We start from the raw sequence: 17,593 nt of genomic DNA on the forward strand, positions 1-17,593 counted from the left end.
TATTAGTAATAAATGTCTATTAGAATGTAGTGCGTCCACTTTCGCCAGACAATTGTATGTATACATGCCAGAGTTCTTCAACTTACCAAAGTAAGTATCCCTCATATATTTGTATGCATCAAATAATAGATATAAGAGACACTGATGTTATTTTAGCAAATATACAACTATGAGACTATTTGTATATTCAGTGTGTACTTATGTTTGGTCTTACTATGTATGCTAACCTCAAGATCCCTTTTCTACTGTCTAGAATGACTCTTCCCTGTAGGAGGCAGGAAGCACTAACATTGGTTATGATTAGTGATGGTGACAAATAACGGTAACGTCCCTTGTCTCATGTGGTCCCCGTGACCATAGAAAAGGTTGCTATAAGGTTAAGGCACTGATTAAAAATCCACAGATACACTAATGCTCTGGTATGCTTCCATCACGACGACATGGCTTGAGCCCAAAAAACGGATTTTGAGTGAAGCGAAAAATCTATTTTTGGGTGAGATGGCCATGTCGTCCTGATGGACCCATCCATCTCTTCTAAAAGAAAATATCTTCACAGTATCCCTCCCGTGGTACTGTATCTGTAACACCACGCTCAATGCTACAAGGAATGTCCGCCGTCGTGGGAATGGCGCTGTTGTATTCCCAATAGTATTACGAGAGCGGGGAGAGCCTTTGGACGGCTCCCTTTTGCCACATCCTCCTCGAAGCCAAAATGCTGTTTGGGGTGCAGATTGCTATGGAGGCGTGTCAAGAATGCGTCTGCTGATATCATACGATATCCTTTGGAGAAATTTTAAGGATATTCGCGCCAGGAGTTAGAATTCTGGATACCTAAAGGTAAAATTCTCTGGGAATATCACTGTAGTACATATATCCCTTAGGAAGCTACTTTAAGGAACTTCCATCACGACGACATGGCCATCTCACCCAAAAGTAGAATTTTTGCTTCGCTCAAAATCCGTTTTTCCAACTTCTGTCATCTTACAACCTTGTTTTGTATGTGCTATAACAGTTCATGTTCTTGGATGACTTGGTTCAGATGTTTTAGGACTGCTTTGTCTTTCAAGCATCAGTCAATTCTGTATTAGATACGATCATCAAAGCAATATAGATTTTATCTTTCCTATTTAGACGATACCTACCAGGAAAGGTGTTCAACATAAAGAAAACAGTGGCTTTCATGGGTAATATTTACTTTAACTCAACCTTTATAAATATGTTTACCGTTTTCCCTCTATCTCCTACGAAGAGTCTTCGATCTCAATGTAAAAAAATTTAATATGTTTTTCACATACAATTTTGATATTGCTTCAAACATTTTGGACTGGCTACTGAATTCATCAATTAATGCTCATTTACTTAATCAACACCATAATTTGTCCCGTGGAATTTCTTAAACAATACTAATTTCAGAACCATTTGTATTTGAATAAGAGATCTGTGCTTCTATTTTAAATTCATATTCTGGTAAATTTATTGTATGGGTAAAATATTTGATTAAAATTTTTGTGTGGGATTTTTATGTTCAGTAAGATAAAGTCTTATGATAATTGCCTCTTTATACTTGTTTTCGTATCATAATCAGGCTGTATAATATGCATTGTTACAAAATACTTGGTAAATACCTGTGTATCATATCAGTTTATTGTTACAAAATACAGGGTAGCTACCTGCCTACCTCTGCTGATCTAGCAGTGAGTTCCTCTTTATACTTTTTCCGTATCATATGCAGGGTACATAACATACTTTGTTACAAAATACTTGGTAGGTACCTCTGTTGACTTGGTAGGGATTTCTTCATTATAGGCTACTTATTTTTGTATCATAATCAGGCTACATAACATACCTTGTTACAAAATACACTGTAGCTACTTCTGCTGATTTAACAGTGAGTTTCTGTGTTTGATGGTCAATAAAACACATATTCCTTTCAGGATTATATTCATCTTATCACAGTATCATTCTGTTTTCGGACTGAAGCTAAAATGATGGTGACTTTTGTCATAAAATAACTGTATATTTTAAAGGTTTCCCATACAACTTTAACTTCATATAAGTAACTAATGGAATACTTTTGAAAGGAATGTCTTGAAACATGAAAATGATAGTAAGAAGGCGTCTAGTTTTTGAACTCAAATAGATAATAAATATGATGGGACAAATATTTTTCAAAATACACCTTACTAATCAGGTTTTCTGACGGTCTCGTGAAGGCTGCTGAAGGAGACATGGTTTCCGCTGGAACTGTTGATCATACCTTATCCATTTGTTGCTAACTGGAATATAAATTTCGTTTCGTTAATATATTGTTCAGCAAAATTATCACATAAATACGTAATGAGGAAATATTAACTATTAGAATTTAAGAAAAAATTCGATATCCAGTGAAAAAGGATAATCAGATTAATATCTATGTTACACTAACACAGTAAATTCCAAATTTGCCCATCCAACTTTTATGGGCTATTTATTTCTTGATATTTACGGTGTCGTAATCTGAGTAGAATCAACTGGAATATAATCCACACACAATAGCATCGTAAACATCATCATCATCATATTCTGCATATAAATGATATGATAAAAAGGGTAATATTTACCTTCAAATAGCTTCCTATGATTACGTGAAAGGTCTGTGACCTGTAAACTAATGCACTAATCATTATCAATATTCTTACGCCTGATTTTCCTTTTATTGGATTAAATGTAAATGTTTTCTTTACTATTTTCTCTCGTCTATGTCCTTTCATCTTTCCCGAGATTCCACCTTTGTTGAAGGGTATTGAGGGGGGCATCAGAGAACTTCCTAACTTTGAATCTCACTTCTTTCATTTCAATAAATTCTTACTTTTTTCATATTACCTCTCCCAGGCAGGGCATTGGTTCCATGTAACTGTGCAGTCTGTTCAGAAGAAATATTCAGTAAAGGGTTTTCAAGAGGCCCGATGTGGTCCCCTAAACAACAGCCTCAGTCGCTCTTTGAAGCCTCTTGAAAATTTATCGTTTATTTCATTATACTTTAGAGAACTCTCAAGAGAAATCAATGTTTAGTTAAATCAGTTACTGTTTCTTATATAATTTTCCCCTTCTTATCTTGTGATACATTATTGAATGATGACCCATGTAAAGCACTCAATGTGGTTTTAATTACTATTCTAAAGAACATGATGAAAGATGTTTGGTGACATGCATCATCAGCAGTCGAATTTGAATAACCTAAATGCTGTTGTGAAGCAAGGAGAAAGTCTCATGACAACCTCTGTTGCTAGTATTGGATGTAAGCCTTTGGTTTCCATATTCACAGAATGATGACCCCAAAGGCACTAGGATCATTGCTGTAGAGATATTGGTTATAAGCACCAGAATAGTCTATAAGATATGGCCTCGTGTCCTCTAATATTACTGTAGCTCTGCTCTTGACGTGGGAAATTATCCAGATTAAGAAACTGCCTCAACAAGAAATAAAGTTCTTAAAACTTTTACTAATTTTATGAACCGTGGGATTTTTCTAAAGAGAAAATTTTTAAAATGTAGCCATACCTCATTAAACACATCCAAGACATATAAGGACGGAGATCATGAAATACTTAAATTTCAAACAAGACCCAACTTTTATCCTTTGGATTCCCTTTTTAGAAATTAAAATTGCTAAAAGTTTAAAGCATTAGTAAGAGATTAGTTGCATTCTATTGAAGTCTACCGTATGAAGAAATAAAATGTGATTTCTAAGGAGAAAAAACTTGAGATGGATACATCATCTCCTACGCCTATTGACGCAAAGGGCCGCAGTTAGATTTCATCAATCGTCTCTATCTTGGGCTTTTAAATCAACACTTCTCCATTCATAAACTCCTAATTCACGTTTCATAGTCCTCAGCAATGTAGGCCCAGGTCTTCCAACTCTTCTAGTACCTTATGAAGCCCAGTTAAACGTTTGGTGAACCAATCTCTCTTGGGGAGTGCGAAGAGCATGCCCAAACCACATCCATCTCATCCACATATGGCTCTTGAGTAATCTCTCTTATAATTTCATTTCTAACCCTGTCCTACCATTTAACCCCCAATATTCTTCTTAGGGCTTTGTTCTCAAATCTACAAAGTCTGTTGGATATTTTTCCATTGTCATACCACGACTCATGTCCATATAGTAACACAAATTTCACTAAATTGATATGTAGCCCGATTTTTATATGTAATTTCAGACCATTTGATTTCCAAATCTTACTTAACCTAGCCATTGTCTGATTTGCTTTTTTTCAATCTTTTATTAAACTAAAATTCTAAAGACCCCATATTAGAGATCATAGTTTCTAAATACTTAAATGATTCTATTTCATTAATCCTTTCTCCTTCCAATGATATTTCATCTTCCATTGCATATTCAGTTCTTATCATCTGTCTTTCTTTTATTTATCTTGAGCCTAACCTCATGTGATATTTCATACATTCTTGTAAGCAAGCTTTGCAAGTCCTGTGGCGTTTTTCTTATAAGGGTAGCATCATCAGCATACTCTAGGTCTACTAATTTCCTTTTACCAATGCAGTCCAATCCTTCTCTGCCATCCCAAACTGTTTTATACATTACAAAATAAACAACATAGGTGACAACACATTCCCTTGGAGTACTCCACTGTTCACGGAAAATTCATTTTATAGGACCCCGCTATCATTAAAAGTTGCACTTGTAATGCTCATGAACAGACTTTATCAAATTTAGATATTTAAGAGGAACTCCATAATAATGCAGGCCACTCCACAGAATCGGTCCATGCACACTATCAAAGGCTTTTTCATAGTCCACAAATACCACCAAAAGTGTATTTCTATATTCTACACATTGCTGTATAACATATCTTAAAATGAAAATCTGGTCAGTACAACTATTACCTTTTTGAAATCCCGCTTGTTCATCCCTCAGCTTTTCATGAATCTTTCTCTCTAGTCTCTTTAGAATGAGCATACTATATATTTTTATGACAACTGACGTAAGTGTGATGCCTACCTAATTATTGCAATCAGTCAGATTTAGATCTCCTTTTGTTTACCATTTTCACTCCTAGTTACCATTCATCAGGTTTTGGTTCTTCATGCCACATTTTACAGAATAATCTTGTAAGTAGTGTGGGAGTCGCTTCATTTTCAACGAAAATCATTCAGCAGTTATTCCATCTTATATAGGGACTTTACATATCTTGAGTTTAAAATGATAGCTTCGACTTCAAACACGCTGAATTCATTCATGGCCACATCAAGGTTTTCTTCAGCTTCAGGTATATCAATCAAATTATGCTCTTTATATCTCCTATTCGTGACCTCACAAAAGTGTTTCATCTAACGTTGCCTTTCTTCATCTTCTTTTGTTTTAATAGACCCATCTCTCTTTTTGATGTGTATATGCTTCTTCTCTTTAACCCCGTAGATATTTCATCAATAATTCTATGTGAAAATCTTACACCATAGCTACTCACTGAATTCATAGCTTTGTCAGCCTCATGTGCTTTCCTGTCTAAATATTCTCTCCAGTCATTCCTGGTTTTTGTTTTAACCTCATTATCAATACTGGAATACTTAGCATGCTCTACTTTGTAATTTTCATTTCATCCTCGGAAATTTTCAACGATCAATTTCTATCTTTGTCTCCTCTTTATAGTATCCCATGTATCATTTCATATCCATGGTTTTCTCATTGTAACTGCATGTCCCAAAACTTTACTATCAACTGACTGATATATGTTTTTAATATCACAACATTCTTCATCAATTGTCTGCTCCTCGTCTCTAAAAGTCTCTAAAACTGCAAATCGACTCCTACATTCTATTGCAAAAGTTTCTTTGTGCTCATCTTCTAGAAGCTTAGTTGTAGCAAATCTAGGCATTCTAACTACATTTCTGTTGGGTGCTTTCAGTTTTCATTTCAGTGTAGCAATGAGGAGCTGGTGATCACTACCAATATCTTCACTCCTATAGGTTTTAACATTTCTGAGAGACCTCCTCCTTTCTTTATTAACAGTTATGTGACCTATTTGATTTTTGTTATTGCCACATGGTGAAGTACATGTATAATTTTGGATGTCCTTGTGCTAGAAAAAGAGTACCTCCAATAACAAGATTGTTTGTTGAACAGAAACTTATAAAATGTGCTCCATTTTCATTTGCAATTTCGCCAAGACCCCAACACCCATCACATTCTCTATCCCTTGATTATTCCTTCCAACTTTAGCATTGAGGTCACCAATCACAATTTTCACCCTCTCTCTCTCTCTCTCTCTCTCTCTCTCTCTCTCTCTCTCTCTCTCTCTCTCTCTCTCTGGGATCTCATATACTACATTCTGCAGTTCTTCAAAGTATTCATCTTTCATTTCTTCAGGGGAATCATTTGTTGGTGCATAGCAAACTATAATACTCATGTAGCACTGCTTTGCTTTGAACTTTGCAAATAAAAATCTACTATTTATAGCTCTCTATTCCGTTAATGCCTTTTCTGCTCTTGGTGTCGTTGTCATTCCTTCCCCTTCTCTTCCGTCTCCATCTGTTCTTCCTGAATAGATACATATATTAGTTTGGTCTAAGATTTCTTTACCAATCCTCTTACAACGTGTTTCTCTTAGGGCCAAGATATCCAAACTATATTTCATTAATTCACTATCCACTTGCTGTAATTTTCCAATCCGATTAATGGTCCTAACATTCCAATTACCAATCTTCAATTTGTCTTTAGTATTTATAGACCGGGAGATTCTCAGTACCTCAGCCGTGGGGGTCATTCTCTCTTTTCACTTTCCATAGACTGACTAAACCATAGAGGATTCATTGGCTAGATTCATCAAAGGATAGCCAGTTCCTTGTGATGCGCAGTGCCTATCTAACTAAGGCAAGTGACCCCTGCCGGTCCATATTGATTCCAATAATATCATCCGCCAAGCATCGAGAGTAGAAGCCAAAGAGATATCCTGTCTATTGCCTTAAACCCAATCCATCACCCTGCAGCCAATGACTTCATCGATATTTATTGGGGGCATTTCCCCCCATACCCAAAGTTCTCATTACTCCACCAGGCTGCTCATTCGCTTAATGACCGCTGGCAAACATGAATTGCTAAGATATACCGCCTAGCACGGATACATAAGGTTAATACTACTCTAAGCAACAGAAATACTGGCACTGACAAATAACGTTGAAATTTTGAAAAACTCTGACCAGAATGTAAGATTCATGAGCATAGTGCAGTGGGATGATCCTAGTGCTAACGATGGAGTGTCTCAGTAGCTGTGTCACATGTCGGGAAAAAGGCCTAGGATTTAGACAAGGAATAAGGAGCAGTTAGTCGGGAAAATAGTCGATATGTACAGTAAGTAGCAAGACAAAGACAAGTAGGAAGGTACCAAGAATTCATGAAAAAAGGGACATGCACATATACCTAAAAGAAATTTATGCACAGGGCAGAAAAGCGTGGATTTTTTTTGTCTAGTCCCCTGAATGGGAAATCTATTGTTTAAATGTTTATGATGATAACGAAGTAATGTACGCAGCATCATAAATATCTCTTAAAAATTACTGAAAGACTTTTGTTTAAAAACACCCCTAGATCAAGCTTAAAGCTCTCTGTATATTATAACCATTTGTAATAAGCTGATTATAAAGTGAGCAAACACACCACTAGGAATATTGTGTAAAGTACGTTATTAACCGAGAATAAAACCAAAATAATAGACAAAAACACACTGTAGAATTTTACAACTAATAAAGTTTAATAACACAAAACACCATGTAATCACTATGTTTGGTATAAAGGAAATAAAATTCTCCATATGACCTAAGTTTCAATTTAGTGAATAAATATTAAAATTCTATGACAAACCAGAGATTAAGACCACAGTATATTGTACCATATATGGTTAGCCCTGTTGATAACAAAGATGTTATAAATGTGAACAAAACACATACATAGATAAGTACAGTTATTTCGAATACTGTAGCCTGCCGAGTGCCGACAGTTATTGAGCAGTAGATTATTAGTACATGGAGTACGCTAGGCCCAATAACATGCTGGTATGTAGTAGATATATGTAGATCTTGGGCCGTCTAAGGCACCAGCCATCCGTTGAGATACTACCTTTGCAGTTATTGGCATTTGACTGGCCAGACAGTACTACATTGGAGTCCTCTCTCTGGTTACAGCTCATTTTTCCTTTGCCTACACATACACTGAAGAGTCTGGCCTATTCTTTCCATATTCCCCTCTGTCCACATACACCGGAAAAAACTAAGGTTACCAAACCTCTTTCTTCCTTTAAGGAGTTAAATACTTTCCTGTAATCGTTCAGGTGCTTATTTTCTCTTAGTAAGGGTAGACAAGACTCATTAGGTATGGTAAGCAGCTCTTCTAGAAGAAAGACACTCCCAATCAAACCATTGTTCTCTAGTCTTTGGTAGTGTCATAGCCTCTGTACAATGGTCTTCCACTGCCTCGGGGTAGAGTTCACTTGATTTACGGTACACGCAGGCACATTATTCTATCTTATTTCTTTTCATTTATTTTTTTCAAATGGTGTGTTGGGCAGGCTTAATAGAAGGGCCATGGAGGCCTGGTGGTTTATCAGATGTTGTATTTGCCTTTTCTGCTTCTTTATCTTCCTCACAAGTATTAATTTGCAAAATCATCCTGACTGGCCTCCCTTACGTTGAAGGGCCTTGCATGGTGTGTCAGCTCCGGCATGTTGACCAATTTTATGACATTTTATCTCTACTCTATGGGCTGTATCAACCACTTTGTAGGCTACATATTTTTGCATATATTGTTTTTGTTATAATTATTCTTTTTTTTATTACTTTTGATTCTTATCCTGTTTGGAGACATTGAGCAACATCCGGGACTTATTCGTTCTAGACTTTGCTAGTGTCGTCTACAGTATTGCAATAATCGTGGTCTGCATGCCAATATTCAAGACCAAATGCAAAAGAATACAATTTAACCATAAAGGAAACGCTTTCTGGTACAACCCAGGAACATAAGTGGTGAGCTACCCTTAGATCTGCACCCGTTGGTGTAGACTTAACAGTTCCTCCTTTACTTCAACCAGATGGCTTTGTCCCTTGCTGTTCAAAGAAAAGGCAACCCTTTTGGGTGATATGTGAAACTTGATATTCCTCATTCCTGTTTACCTGAGGTTAAACTAACTTGTGTAGCTTCTCGATACCGGGAAATTAAAACTTTCTTGATAGATCTTGATGCATTTGTAGGTGTACACCCAATTGGTATTTTTCCTTTGTTTTTTATAAAGACTGCAGATTTCTTTGCTCCTATGTTATCTGTTATTTTCCACAAGTCAGCGAGAAGAGGTTCTTTTAGCTCTTGTTGGAAAATTTTTAATGTTACTCCATTATATAAATGTGTTTGTGGTAGATCAAGTCCAGCTGATTACTGTCCAATTTCCATGATAATCATATCATCTAAATTTTTTGAGCGTCTTTTGGCAAAAAGTCTAAAAAAGTTTGCTGAAGGTAATCACACTTTCACTAGTTTGCAGTTTGGCTTTTGTAAAGGCTTTGGAGCATGTGATGCCCTTCTCACAATCTCCAATGGTGTACATAAATCTCTTGTTTGTGGTCAGGAAGTTCATATGAATGGCCTTGATTTTAGTCCTGCCTTTGACTGTGTTAATCATCAGGCCCTTGTTTTCAAACTCAAACAAATGGTAGTGGGTGGGTCTTTTCTTAGCACCATTCTTGAAATTTCAAGTAATAAATTGTAGGGTTGTTGATGGGCACCATAGTGAGTATAGGAATGTGGTATCTGATGTTCCTCAATGTAGTGTTCGTAGCCCATTACTTTTCATACTATATACACATGACATGTGGTTTGGCCTAAAAATACAAGCTCGTTGCATATGCAGATGATGCTACTCTCTTTACATCAATTTCATCTTTTTAAATGTAGACCTGCGGAGACTAATAAAGATTTAGTTAAGTTTAGTGTATGGTACAAATTGTAAGCATTAAGTTGAACCCTGACAAAATTTAAAGTACTCGCTTGATTATAAATAGGCCAAGGACAGTGGCTCCTCAACATTCATATTTCAGCATTGATATTTTTTTTCTTAACTCTGTATGATTGCTAATAGAAAACTTACTTTCGAGAAACACATTTTGTCTGCATTCTCTTCAATTGCACATAAAAGTCAATGACAATTCTTCTGTACATATACCTGTCGAATTCAGATATTTTGTACGACGGTCACTGTCGTGGCTAAATGGTACAGTCACTGTTATACAAGCATCCTGGACCAGGGTTCGATTCCCAGCCAGGCAAATGCTATTTTCTTTGAGTGGTTTCGCCTCGAGACTCTGATCCCGAGGTCGGTAAGAGAATCCAGACATTAATGTATCAAAATATATGGCTTATTTGAAATATGAAAAACACGTCTAAATGTGCAAAATTTATCAATAATTGAATACAAAGTTACAAACCTACCAATTAGCTATGATGGTGAAGATGAGTTGATTTCAATTCCAAGTACAAAAAACCTGAATTCGACAGAAATATAGGACTGAAAATGAATACGAGTAAATCTAAGATAATGCTCAATGAAAATGCAGAGAGACCACAAGTAAGAGTTATGGACGAACCTCTAAAGCAGGATTCTCAAGCTTATCTCCATCATTTACCTCCTCGGCTTAATATATATCTCCATTTACCCCCTTACTCCCATACACTCCTTTCATAGCTGTCATAAAAACGCAGCATGAATTTAGTGCAGCAACTTGCGAAAGAGTGTATGCTATAAGCCCAAGGTCTCCAACATGAAAAAATAGCCCAGTGAGGAAAGGAAACAAGGAAATAAATAAAATACAAGGGAAGTAATGCACAATTGAAATAAAACCTTTTAAGAACAGTAACAACATTAAAATAAATCTTTCATATATAAACTATAAATTCTTCAGAAAAAAAAACAAGAGGATGATGATGATACAGGCATAGAAAAATAAGAAAAGAAATAATTTATTGTTTATCTTTTTGCGCAAAATATTGCAATATACTTTGTTAACGAAAAAGGAATTATACAGTCCACGCACAAAAAACTTTTCTAAAGAAATATTATAATTGTTTCATTTTGTAAAATATCAACACCATACAGTATATGAACACTAGGAACGTTATTAGTGGGAACACTGCTGATTCGTTGAGACAATCGGCTTGCTTATTTAAGGAGCAGTTGATGATCAAGCTACTCTCATATCATCACTGATTTTCAAGCGCTTCCTGGCCTTGGTTTCCATTGTTACTAAAGCTGAGAACCCTGATTTGCATAAGTAAGTAGTTACAAAAGGAACAAGCACTTGGAAGGCACGCTGAATGAGAAGGGGAAATAAATCTGCGAGCTTTACTCAAAATTTAATACAGACCTTCTCATATTCTTCTTTAAGAGTATCAGGGGATTGGAAATCAATCAGATTTTTTTTTGCTGGGTCATTATCATTCATTTCTGACAGTTCAGTGGCAAAAGGTCTCATGATCCATCTCTCTGTGGGAACCATGTCTTGAAAAATAGCCAGTGAAGTGATTCTTCACTTGACAGTGGGATCCATGTTTAAATTTAAGGATTCTGTCCTAGAACTAATGCGTTCTGCAATGGTTCAATTATTTATCTTTCCGAGATGTAACCTTGGAAATTATGTAGGCTCCACAAAAAGTCTACTGAAAATTTGCATAGATGCTCATCAGGGAGTTAGTGAATGGATTTGCACCGCACGTTTCACACGCTCGTACGCTGTAACAGTTTTTTTTTTTTTTGTGTGTATGTTGCTTTACCCCTCACTTTTAACAGAACCTGTTGAAGCCTGCCTTTTCATGAATTATTTCGTTTGAATTTTTGTGACCTTCATTTGTGAAACTTCTTGTAAATAAACTCCCTATGTGTTGAAATAAAATCAGTTGCATTCACCTCGCCTCTCGGTTATCACCTTACGGCTCACTTGCACAGACTAAAAGCTCAGTCAATAGTAAAGAGTTCTCAACCATCAGAGAACATGCCTATAAATGCAAAATTAGCATCTCATATAGAAACTTTAAAATTATTGCACACGTGCCAAGCAACTAACCTCTGCTAGTTTTAGAATAATTAACAATCAAAGAACAAGCTCCTAAACTGAATAGCCAATTATCCCCAATTATTTCCTCCACATTGCTTAAAACGGCAACTTTAAATTATGGTACCTTTCAGGAGGTCGCTCAGTTTTCTTTTCTTATTCCAGACAGGTTGGTCTACTGAGACAACTTTACTTCTATCTGTATATTAGTTTTAAGGTAGTAGGTAGTACGTTGGCACCCCGTTGAGATACTACCGCTAGAGAGTTATTGGGTCCTATAACTGGCCAGACAGTACTACATTTGATCCCTCTTTCTGGTTACGGCTCATTTTTTTCTTTGCCTACACTTACACCAAACGGTCTGGCCCATTCTATACACATTCTCTTCTGTCCTCATACACTGAGCAACACTGAGATTACCACACAGTTCTTGTTTGCTCAAGGGGTTAACTACTGCATTGAAATTGTTTAGTGGCCACTTTCCTCTTGGTAAGGGTAATAAATAGAGATTCTTTAGCTATGGTAAGCAACTCTTCTAAGAGAAGGACACTCCATAATCAAACCATTATTATCTTATCTTGGGTAGTGCCATAGCCTCTGTATCATTGATCTTTTACTGTCTTGAGGTAGAGTTCTCTTGCCTGAGAGTACACCTAGGCACACCATAGAATCTTATTTCTTTTCTGTTTTTTTTTTTTTTTTTTTTTTTTTTTTTTTTTTTTTTTAATCTACATATGAAAGATTTATTTTTATGTTGTAACTGTTCTTAAAATATTTAATTTTAATTGTTCAATATTTCTCTTGTAGTTTCTTTATATCCTTATTTCCTTTCCTCATTTGGCTATTTTCGTTGTTAGAACCCTTGGGCTTATTGCAAGCTACTTTTCCAACTAAAGTTGTAGGTTATCTAATAACCCACAATTTTATTGATGTTTTTGTTTTAACATTTATCTTCCTATTTTTGTTTTTGTTTTTTGTATTTGAAAATAAACTGGTTTTTTTTTATTGAGTGTGCTCTTACAAGTTTTTATACCTTTTTAAGCCTTGAAAATGTGATGAGTTCCGAAACGTTGGCACTAATAAAGATGAAAAATGTTGTCAAGACTATTCCTTATCGTATTTATTTTAGGGCTGAAGCTTGACAGGAGCAATGACCTCTCTCTCTCTCTCTCTCTCTCTCTCTCTCTCTCTCTCTCTCTCTCTCTCTCTCTGTATATATACACATATGTATATATATATATATATATATATATATATTTATTTATCTATATATATATATATATATATATATATATATATATTTAGATATTTGTATATAGATTCACATTTAGATATAATTTGTATATATATATATATATATATATATATATATATATATATATATATATGTATATATATAGGATTATATATTTAGATATAATTTACACACACATACATATATATATATATATATATATATATGATTATATTTAGAAAAATAGATAGATAAATATATATATATATATATATATATATATATATATATAGTGTATCTATCTATCTATCTATATATATACACACACATATATATATATATATATATATATATATATATATATATATATATATATATATATATATGTATATCATCGACTGTTGTTAGTCCACTGCAGGACAAAGGCCTCAGACAAGTCCTTCCACTTGCGTCTGTATATGGTATTTTATGCCAGTCTATACCAGAAAGTTTTCCTCGCTCCTCAATCCATCATCTTCTCTTACTTCCCCTGCTTCGTTTACAATCTCTAAGAACCAGTTTGTTATTCTTCTTGTCCATCTATTATCTGCCATTCTCATTATATGGCCTGCAGCCGACCATTTCTTTTTCTTACATGTTAGAATATCCACTACTTTTGTTTGCTCTTGTATCCATATTAGTCTTTTCTGTCTCATAGTGTTATTCCCATCATTATCATTTCCATATCTCTTTTAGTTGTAACTATTTTATGTTCTAAAGCTTTAGTAGGTCTTCAAGTTTCTGATGCATAAGTTAATACTGGTAAGACTAGCTCTCCACCCCATTCTTATCTTTCTTTTAATTTCGGTCTCATGTCCTAAGGCAACACTTACTGTCTGTCCTAAGTAAGTATATTAATTAACAATCTTTAAAGGTTCGTTCATAACCTTTATTTGGCTGTTTCTCTGCATTTTCACTGAACATTATGTTACTTTTACTCTAGTGATTTTTCTGTCCTACTTTTCTGCTTCTCTTTTCAAATTTTCTATATTTTTTTGCAATTCATACCATGTTTCACTAAACACAACTATATCATCTGCAAATCCTAAGATATTGAGATATTCCCCATTAATGCTAATTCCTATATATTCCCAATCTAAATTTCTAAACGCTTCTTATAGGCATGCTGTTAATAATTTAGAAGAGATGTGGACTCCATGTTTAACTCATCTCAATCGAAATTTTCTTTACGTAGTTTTAGGATTGCTGTACTTCCCGTATAAATATCTTCCAGTGTTCTCATATAAGAGTCATCTATTCCTTGTCTTTGAAGGGCTTTCATTACTACTGAAGTTTTGACAGAATAAAAAGCTATCTTATAGTCTGTGAAGGCCATATATAGTGGTTTGTCACATTCTGTTGATTTTTTCCATAGCTGGATAATTATATGGATATGGCCAGTTGTACGATACCAACTTCTAAAACTTGCCTTCTCTCTTGGTTGTTTAAAGTTTAGCTGTCTTTCTATCTGGCCCAATTTATATATACGAGAGTTTCGTATTTCCTTGTTAAACAATTTAATCAATTATGTCTAACATCCATTCAAAGCTCATTTTAAGAGTGATTAAATTTTGTAGCACTCTGATGAGTGGTTAAAGTATGTTTACAAAAATATACACAGTAATTTCATGGGGTGTATGGGTTAGAAAGCGGCATAGTCCTTCGGATTTGTTAGCAACTGCATCCAGAAATGGGTAGCTACTAAAATCTGGTCGCCACTGACTACCCAGTTCTTAGATATGGCTCCAAGTAGATACTATACTATAATTGGTGAACCATCTCGGCTGGTACACTGTGATATAGAGGACATCACCTTTAGGTACACAAAGTCTGAAGCAGCAGATCTGTCAGAAGACCCATAATTGAGTAACACCAGAAAAAGGAGCGGAAGCATAGATGGCTTGACACAGCATGAGCAAGTCTTGACATAAGATAAGACATCGGTCACCACCGCAGACTGGGACTGTATATCCTACCATGTATATCCTACCTACATAATAATCATGAGGTAAAACCAAACTGTCAATATAGCCAACAGTGTAAACAGGTATACTGACAGAAGAGTCAGTGTAACCACGCTGGGTAGGGAAATCCAAGGACTGCAGTCGGATTCAGACCGTTATCATGCAACTGCAGAAAACAGAAGATGCGAAAATAGTGTAAATAACAGAAATAGGAGAAGAGTATGGACATGGAATATTAGGACCTTACCACAGAATAGAAAATTTGAAGAAGCAGAAAAGGAAATACAAACAATGAACCTAAATATTCTTGGTTTAAGTGAAGATGGACAGGGAGTGACAATATTGATAGTGAAGGAATCATTTTCTTTTATTCTAGAGGTGATAAACGAGAGAGGGGAGTTGGCATAATGGTCAATAAAACAGTGTGAAAATGTTTATAGGGGTACTGGACAATATCACAAAAGGGTTATTTTAATGAAAATAAAAGGACATCCATTCTATATAAACATAATACAAGTATATGCTCCAACAAAAGATTCTACAGAAGAGGAAGCAACCAAATATCAGAGACTAAAAACAATGTAGATGTCAAGAAAGTGTAATGGTGATGGGAGACTAATGCAATTGTAGGAAAATGACGTTTTAAAGACACAGTCGGATCATACGGACTGGTAGAAAGGAACTTCAGAGGAGAAAGAGTAATGTCGCGGTGTGATACAAATGGGCTGCTTTTAACTATCACATGGTTCGAAAAACCTCCAAGATTACTATGGACATAGAAACGCCAAGGAGACAGATGTAGAAATCAAATTGTCTACATTACAATTAACAAAAGATTCAGAAATGCTGTGCTGGACACAAAAACATATGCAGAAGTAGACTGTTACGGCGACTATTTGCCGGTGGTAACAACACTAAGAGTAAAGCAAATGAAATTAATGAAAAGAAAAACAAGAAAAAAGGCAACTAAAACTCCTAGTAACAGACTAACAACTAAAATAATTATATAGATTGAAGTGTCAAACAGCTATGAGGTCCTGAATAGAGAAGAACCACTTGAAGAGGAAGAAGAGCTACACAGAGACTGGAGAGTCCTGCAAACAGCTCCAAGAAAACCAACCAAAGATCTAGTTCCCAAACGGGAAAGAAGACGATATCAGAATTGGATGACTAAAAACAAAATTGACAAGATGGAGGAAAGAAGAATGGATGAAGAAAAAAATCATCTAAGATATGATGAACTAGACTTACAAATTAGACAGGAATGTAACACAGCAAAGTAAAACTGGATTAATGAACAGTATGAAGAAGTAGAGAAATTAGAAAGAAATCATAGATATGAGAGTATGCACAAGAAAATAAGAGAAGTGGTTGGAAGAAAGTGAGACACAAGAGGGAGTGTAATTAAGAATAAAAAGGGGCTATTGGTGATGGAGATAGAGGATGTTCAGAAACGTTGGGATGAATATGTGAAGGATCTTTTTTAGGATGATAGAGGTGACAGAACTTCGTTGCATATACCAATGAATGGTCCTGAATTACTAGGAGAGGAAATTGTAAGTGTAATGAAAAAGTTAAAATAAGGCAAAAGCACTGACCCTGATGGGGTAACAACAGAAATTCTATTGGCAAGTGGGAGTTTTGGACTAAAAAAAAATTGAAGAATTGGCAAATAAAATATGGAACACAGGATGCATTCCAAAAAAGATGTATTGATCCATCTTTATTGCCATTCCCAAGAAACCAAATGCCGTAAAGTGCAGTTTACACAGGACCATCAGCTTAATGAGCATGATAAAAAAGAAATAATATCAAGAGTAATATTAAATAGAATAAAAGTAAAATAAAACCAGAAGCTGCAAAAGAACAATATGGATTTACAGAGAGGAAAGGTACCAGCAATGCAATATTCAACATAGGCATGTTAACAGAGAGGGCAATAAAGGTACAAAATAATGTTTTATGTGTCTTATAGACTACGAAAAGGTATTCGATAAAGTTAGACACTTCCAGCTTTTAAAAATTTTAAAGAGCCTAAATATTGACGGCAAGAACATTTGGCTAATTACCAACCTTTATTGGAGTCAGGAAGCTACAGTTAATATCGAGAATAATTTAACGCCATGGATAGAAATAAAACGAGGAATAAGACAAGGAAGTGTAATGTCACCAAAAATTTTCTCTATATATGAAGAAATCAAAATGAGAAGTATATCAAGAATGGTAGGAATGAAAGTTGGAGGAGAAAATATAAATAATATTAGATTTG

General features: G+C 35.1%; 1 protein-coding gene across 2 annotated transcripts in view; it reads right to left on the reverse strand.

Annotated features, from left to right (window-relative positions):
* Positions 1 to 1,937: 1,937 nt before the first annotated feature.
* Positions 1,938 to 17,593, reverse strand: part of LOC137657068 (prolyl 4-hydroxylase subunit alpha-2-like) — a 166,923-nt gene continuing 151,267 nt past the window's right edge. For both annotated transcript variants that reach the window (XM_068391430.1, XM_068391431.1), the window contains exon 14: positions 1,938 to 2,276. In XM_068391430.1, coding sequence (XP_068247531.1) covers positions 2,188 to 2,276 — 89 coding nt within the window. In that variant the 3' untranslated portion in view covers positions 1,938 to 2,187. The remainder of the gene's footprint in view (positions 2,277 to 17,593) is intronic.

This window comes from Palaemon carinicauda, chromosome 18 (genome assembly GCF_036898095.1).
Source record: "Palaemon carinicauda isolate YSFRI2023 chromosome 18, ASM3689809v2, whole genome shotgun sequence".
In the NCBI taxonomy this organism is placed as follows: domain Eukaryota; kingdom Metazoa; phylum Arthropoda; class Malacostraca; order Decapoda; family Palaemonidae; genus Palaemon; species Palaemon carinicauda.